At 72.2% G+C, this 6,747-nt stretch overlaps 1 protein-coding gene across 1 annotated transcript in view; it reads left to right on the forward strand.

Moving 5' to 3' along the window:
- The first annotated feature begins 857 nt into the window (after positions 1 to 857).
- NPLOC4 (nuclear protein localization 4 homolog (S. cerevisiae)) overlaps positions 858 to 6,747 on the forward strand; it is a 30,287-nt gene continuing 24,397 nt past the window's right edge. Inside the window, exons 1-7 of the mRNA XM_012734754.1 lie at positions 858 to 938; positions 1,789 to 1,901; positions 3,459 to 3,635; positions 4,230 to 4,278; positions 4,343 to 4,437; positions 5,267 to 5,390; positions 6,499 to 6,678. Of these exons, the coding sequence (XP_012590208.1) occupies positions 3,514 to 3,635; positions 4,230 to 4,278; positions 4,343 to 4,437; positions 5,267 to 5,390; positions 6,499 to 6,678 (570 nt within the window). The 5' untranslated portion in view covers positions 858 to 938; positions 1,789 to 1,901; positions 3,459 to 3,513. The remainder of the gene's footprint in view (positions 939 to 1,788; positions 1,902 to 3,458; positions 3,636 to 4,229; positions 4,279 to 4,342; positions 4,438 to 5,266; positions 5,391 to 6,498; positions 6,679 to 6,747) is intronic.

Here is a 6,747-nt window from a genome sequence, read left to right on the forward strand (position 1 = left end):
GCGCCCCCGGGGCGGGGGGCGGAAGGGGGGTCAGCAGGATTTGGCTGCCCGGAGGCGGGCGGGGGACTTCCCGGGAGGCCCCGGGGCACTGGGTGACCGGTGGCCGCCGGGCGTCCGCGCTCCGCCTCCGGGCGGCGTCCCGCGGGGCCTCCGCCCGGCCTGGGGTGACCGAGCACTGGAGAGGGGCCAGGAGCCCTTGGAGTAACCGGCGCGGCCGCAGGGCTGAGGCGGGCTCGCGCTCCTGCCGCGGCCTCAGTGCAGGGCCGGGTGACCCGAGGCCGAGCCCCAGCTTCGTCCCTGGGGACCCTGAGTTCAGGAGGCCCCCCGGCCTACCTGGGACCCCTGGGCCTGCTCCGGCCGCGCCCGCTCCCGCCAACCCCTCTCACGGCCTCTGTCCACCCCCGCTGGGAGTCTGCCCAGAGGGCGTCCGGGAAGCCTGTCGGAGCCCCCGTGCTGCTGGCCGCAGTATGGACGGTGGGTCGAAGGGGTCGGCCCACAGCGGTCTCAGCCGAGGCTAGTCCTGGGGCAAAGCTGTCCTGTCTGGTGAACGACGCGAAGAGGCCTGGGAACCCCCTGCCCTTTCGGGGACCGTCGCGGGTCCTGGGGCAGCAGCTCGGGCCGGCGACTCGGCCCCCCCGCCCCCCGTGTGAAAGGTCCTGTGGGGCCCAGGTGTTCCGAGCCCGCCGCGGCCCGTCCAGGGTCTGTGGGCGCCAGAGCACGAGGGCGCTGCCTGAAAAGCCTGGTCAGTGTGTCACGGGGGCCTCCGGGTGCGCCCGAGGCGTCTCGGCGTGTGGGGGGGCTCCCGCCGGCTCCTGGCGGCTCCTGGCTGAGCGGCCGCGGTGTCTCACCCGCCACAGATAATCCGCGTCCAGTCCCCCGACGGGGTGAAGCGCATCACAGCCACCAAGAGGGAGACGGCTGCAGCCTTTCTGAAGAAGGTACTGAGGCTCGGGGAGCCCCGCAGGCGGCCTGCCCCCGCCCCCCGCTGGAGGCTCTGCTGCTCCTGAGGGTCCAGCCACTTGGGCTGACCCGCTGGCCCGCCTGCCCTGACACTTGCGCTCCCTCGGCCTGGGGCATTTTGGGGTTGCTGCCCAGGGGGCGTTGGCGCCACCTCGCATTTGCACGAATGTCTATGCCAGAGAGCGTCCTGGGGTGGCAGGTGTCCCTCCGCTGGGCACGGCAGCCCTCCCACCTCTCCGCCCGCCTCAGAATCTGATGTCCAGCCGTGACCCCGTGCACCAGGTCCGGCTGTCACTCCCGCCCTGGCCGGGGGCTCTCTGGACCTGACCTCGCTCGGAGCTTCCTCTTGGGAGCTGCCCCAGCTCCTCGCCCAGCCCCAGGCCCAGGCCCCTGCCCTCCCACCCTGACTCCGTGGGCCCGGCCTGGCCCCGCTGGCCTGCTGTGCGCACACCGTCTCTGGCGGTCACTCCGCGCGCTGTCCAGGGATAGAAACGGCGGCCTGCTCTGCAGCCTCACGTCCCTGCTGCCCCTCCGTCTCCAGGGCAGGCCCAAGCCATGGCCGCCCTCCCTGCACGCCATCCCGCCCTGCCCGGCACAGGTGACCGGTGCCCGGGGCGCTCCCTGCCCACCTGTGCTGCTCCCAGTGCCCTCCTGGCCTCTGCACCAGGCGCCACCCTGCCCGAACGTCTGGGCCCCACGGGCCGCCTCCGTGCGGTGGCCCCGCTCGCTCCGTCTCCCCGCGGCCCACCGCCCCACCCCTGCCGTCCGCGGCCCCGGCGGACCACGGCGGGGCCGTCACTGACACCTCCGTGCGTGGGGCCCTCCTAGGTGGCGAAGGAGTTCGGCTTCCAGAACAACGGCTTCTCCGTCTACATCAACAGAAACAAGACCGGGGAGATCACCGCGTCGCCCACCAAGTCCCTCAACCTGCTGAAAATCAAGTGAGTGCCCGCAGCATGGCCGGGCAGCGTCCACCTGTGTGCCCCCCTGGTCTGGGGTCATCTCGGCCACCTCCTCCTCCCACCGTCCACTCCAGGCCTGGCCCGTGTGAGGTGTCCTGTGGCCAGTTTCCAGGGCTCAGTGGGCTCTGAGGTGTTTAAGCCTCCTCCCGGCTGTCCACAGGGAGGCCCTGGCCGGCTCTGCTCTGGCCGCGGGCGCACCGCAGGTGCAGGGAGTGAGAGGCCGGCCCGGCCCGTGGCCGTGTCCTGCCCGCCAGTTGGGCAGTGCCACAGCCCCGGAGGCGCCCGGCTGTCGTCCACGCGCGCTGTCCCGGTCCCGGGCGCCGCCCGTGTGCCGGCTCTGTCTCCAGAGCCAGCCGTGCCCACAGCCTGCGCACGGGACAGCGGCCAGACTCGCCCACTGCTGTCCCAGGCAGGGCCCCGCGACCCTCCTGCCTGTCTGCGCCCGACCCCCGCTGCCGACTGGAGCACCATGGGCCCTCGGCCCTGGGGTCCTCTTGCGGGTGGGCGCGTCCCCGCTGTGGCCACTGTCCTTGTGACCGACACACCAGTGGACGGTGAGGACCGGGGCACAGCCCAGGCCGGTCCTCTGCGTGGTTGGGGCTCCTGCTGCGTCGTCCACACTCCCCTGCTGCCCGCTGGCCGGCTTCTCCCGCCTGGCGGCAGGTCTGCGTCTGACTCCGGCCGTCTCACCTGCGGGTCAGGTCCGGAAAGGTCACAGCCGTGTCACCTTTGTCCACTCTCACCCCGGGGCTTCCCTGCTCACTAGATGCTGGGTTTGGCTTGTGGTCACGCCTGCGGGCAGCTCTGTGTGCCGGGAGCTGCACCCCCGCGGTTGGGAGTCTGGGCCCGTGACCGGGGCAGACAGGACACCCGTGTCCCATTGACTGGGCTCGAGGCGCGGACCTGGCTGCCAGGGGGTCTCGTGGCCCCGCCGCCTATGGCCCGTCCTTCGCGCGTGGCCTGCTCACAGCACGCCCCTGTGCCCGCTCTGGGTTGCAGCACGCAGAGGCCTGCGTTTGTGTGTGCGTGTCTGGGGCGCATGGGCACTATGGCCCAGCTTCCTTGGGGTTCCCCTCCGGGGCGTCCTGTCCCAGCTGCGACACAGACGCCGCCGGCGGGCGCTGGGGACCCCCAGGGTGGAGGGCGACGGCTCCCCCCACCTGGCTGGGTGGGCCCAGGCCTCGCTGCCCCCGGGCGTGGGGGTGCACCTGACTGGCTTCGGCGGGGTGGCGGGGGCAGCTCTGGCGCCCCTCACTGTCCTCGTCAGAGCTGCTGCCTCTCGCTGCCCAGGCCTGGCTTCGTGGCGTGGAGGGGGCCGCAGGGCCCCCACGAGCCCAAGCCGCGGTGACGGGCTGAAGGCCACCTGAGGGGTGCGGTGTGGGGTGCGGAGGCAGCGCGGCAGGCAGGAGCGAGGCGGGGGAAGCGGGCGCCGACAGCCCCGAACACAGGTCTGTGGCTGGGGTCCCAGCACTGGCCGCTGCCCGGGGCTGGGGTCCGCACCCCGCTGGCCGGGAGCCTGACGGGCTGTCGGCACAGGCACGGCGACCTGCTGTTCCTGTTTCCCTCGAGCCTGGCCGGCCCCTCCTCGGAGATGGAGACCTCGGCCCCACTGGGGCTCAGGGCCCCGGGGGCGCCCAGCGTGGTGGAGGACGAGATCGACCAGTACCTCAGCCGGCAGGATGGGAAGATCTACCGGAGCCGCGACCCCCAGCTGTAAGTGCCCGGGGCGGTGGGAGTCTGGGGTGCAGGCGTGGGTCTGACTGTTTCCTTCTGGGGTAAAGCCCCCGAGTTAGCGTGCGAGGCTCCTGTCGCTTCCGGGATCGCAAAGTCCGTCGGCGGGGCTCTCTCTCCGGGGAGGGTCATCTGTAACTCGGTTATTACGCAAGGGCCGGGGTACAGCTCAGAGTTACGGGGTGAGGGACTCCCCGAAGAGAGTGGGGAGCAGGACAGGCAGATCCTCTGACACCCACTGTTGAGGGGGCAGTGGGGAGACAGGGGTGTGCCGTGCCCTGCAGGTCACTCCTTGGCCGGGGTGAACTCAGGCTGTGGTGGCTGGCGACAGCTTGACAGCATGAGACACCCCCTCGCCCCCAGGGGGCCCTCCGCGGGCCTCCAGTGTCTGGACACTTTCAAAGAGCAGGGGGCCCTTACGCTGGACCGTGTCTTGGGGAGCTGGCCAGTGCCGCACACTGTCCCTGAGCGCCCCTGGCCTTCAGCCGTCTCAGGCCTGCAGACCGTAGCTAGCTCGGATCTTGCCGTTTTCTGCGGGCCGCCGCAGCCCCTCACGAGTTTCTCCTGCCCCGTCAGGTGCCGCCACGGCCCCCTGGGGAAGTGCGTGCACTGCGTGCCTCTGGAGGTGAGTCTGCGCCCCCCGCCCGGCGCTCCCGCTGGGCCCCGCATGACCGCCACGTGTCTTGCAGCCCTTCGACGAGGACTACCTGCACCACCTTGAGCCTCCCGTGAAGCACATGTCCTTCCACGCCTACATCCGGAAGCTGACCGGCGGGGCCGACAAGTGAGCCGGACTGGGGCCCCGGACGCGCCCGCTGGGCATGAAGGGTAGAGGCGGGGCGGGGCGCTCGAGCTCTCAAGTCCTGCCCAGGCTCTAGAAAAGAAACGGGCACTTAGTGGGACCTAGGTGCTTCTTGGGGCGGCACCAGGCCGGGGGCCGCCTCACCGGCCTCACCTGGTCACGTGGCACCCGGCAACTCCATTGGGGACCGCGGTGTCAGGTGGCGCACGGCCAGCCGGCGTGTCCGCGTCGGGCTCTCCCCGCTGCCCGGAGGCCGGACAGCTGCTTGCGCCTCGCCCCTGCCGCCCCTTGGCCGGCTGAGCCGCGGCCGCAGCGGGGAGGCTGCACGTGCTGAAGGCCCCTCACGGCCGGGCCACTGTCCACTGGCAGCGGGGCGGGGGCACCTGCCGCCTCCGTGCACCCGTGGGGGTGCCCCAACAGCCTGCAACGCGCGCAGGTGGCTCCCAAAAAGGGGCTGGGGACGTGCCACTGCAGAGCTGACCACGCAGCCAGTGGGCGAGCCTGGGCTTGGCTTGGAGGAGCCGACCGGTTGCGCAGAGGCCTCGGTCAGCCCTGCGGCGGGCGCCTGGGCGCCGTCACCGCCGGGTGGGTCTGCCGCCGGGAGCGAGGCTCGGCCTCGAGACGCGCGGGGCTTGCTGGCTGCTGGCTGCTGGCTGGGCCGGGAGCGCCGGGCTGCGGGGAGGGCGTGGGCCGGCCGCCCTGGAGTGGCCAAGCGCCTTCCTTGCGCGCCCTCCCTGGCCAGCGCCGAGAGCCCCAACCTGCCGGGCCGGGCCCAGCTGAGCCGCTGCTGACGCCACCGCTTCTCGCCCAGGGGGAAGTTTGTGGCCCTGGAGAACATCAGCTGCAAGATTAAGTCGGGGTGCGAGGGGCATCTCCCCTGGCCCAACGGCATCTGTACCAAGTGCCAGCCCAGCGCCATCACGCTGAACAGACAGGTGAGGGCTGGGGCAGGGCCGGGCCGGGCGGCCGCGCTCCGGTCCCGTGTGGCCTCTGTCGGCCAGAGACGCGGCCGGTGGACCCGACGCAGGACTGCCGCGGCCGCGCCGCCCTGAGGCTGCGCAGCTGGAGACGGTGGGGGCTCGGGGAGGCGCTGTCTCGGTCTGCTCCGGGGCAAGCCCAGGCCGCCCCTCTGGGGACACCCCCGTCCTCGCCCTGCGCCGCACGTTCCACTCTTTCCGGGCAGGGGGAGGGGGAGGGGCACGCTGGGGCCTCCGGACCTCCCTGCTTTAAGCGGGCTCTGCTGTGTGCCCTTCGGCTCACGAGGCTTTTTTTTAAGGTTGACTGACTTATGCACGTGAGAGATAGGGGCGCAGGCCAGAGACGCAGGGTGAGAGGACCCCCCAGAGACAGAGTGGGGAGCAGAGCAGGCAGGGCCGCTCACACCCACGGCAGCGGGGGACGGCGGTCCGCTGCCCCGGGGTCACTCCCTGGCTGAGGGTTGGGCTCCTGCAGCAGGGGCCGCCGACGGCGCTGTGACCCCTGCACCCCCAGGGAGGAGGTGCCCAAGATTTTAACGTGGGAGGGCTTCCTCCGCCGGCGTGTGCCACACAGATGGGAGAGAAACAAAGCAGCTGGCGCACCGCCGGGGTCAGCAGCCCCCGTGTGAGGAAGAGGCCGGCCGGCCTGAGCGGACCGCCAGGGCCCAGGACTCCCCCCCCCAGCAGCTCCCGGGGGCTGGGGGCGGGGCAGAGGCAGGCGAGTCGGGGGACAGGAGCACAGAGCCCACGTGGGGTCGGGCCAGCGCCGGCCTGCCCAGGTCTCGCCTGCGTCTCCGATGTGCCCGGGGTGCCGTCCTCGTCCCCAGCCCGGCCGAGCCGGCCACGCACGCACGGCTCCTCCGCCGTCTCCCTCCGGCCCTCGCTCTGCGTCGCCCGCCCCTCGGTCTCCCTCCTTTCCTGCCGCCTCCCCTTTCCCTGGGGACCCCAGGTACGATTCACAGATGCACCCCACCAGCGCTGGAGGTGGGCGTGGAACAGGCGCCCCTCGAGCTTGCGTGTGGGCGGGCACGGGCGGGCGGGCCCTGACGCCCCTGTCCCGCCGCAGAAGTACCGGCACGTGGACAACATCATGTTCGAGAACCACACGGTGGCCGACCGCTTCCTGGACTTCTGGAGGAAGACGGGCGCCCAGCACGTGGGCTACCTGTACGGCCGCTACACGGAGCACAAGGACATTCCCCTGGGCATCAGGGCCGAAGTGGCCGCCATCTATGAGCCGCCCCAGGTACGGGTGGCCGGCTGGGGCGGGAGGTGCCGCCCCGGCGCACAGGCTGGGGCCCCGCCTGAGGCCCCC

The sequence above is a fragment of the Condylura cristata genome, unplaced genomic scaffold (assembly GCF_000260355.1).
Source record: "Condylura cristata isolate star-nosed mole 26May11 unplaced genomic scaffold, ConCri1.0 scaffold00068, whole genome shotgun sequence".
In the NCBI taxonomy this organism is placed as follows: domain Eukaryota; kingdom Metazoa; phylum Chordata; class Mammalia; order Eulipotyphla; family Talpidae; genus Condylura; species Condylura cristata.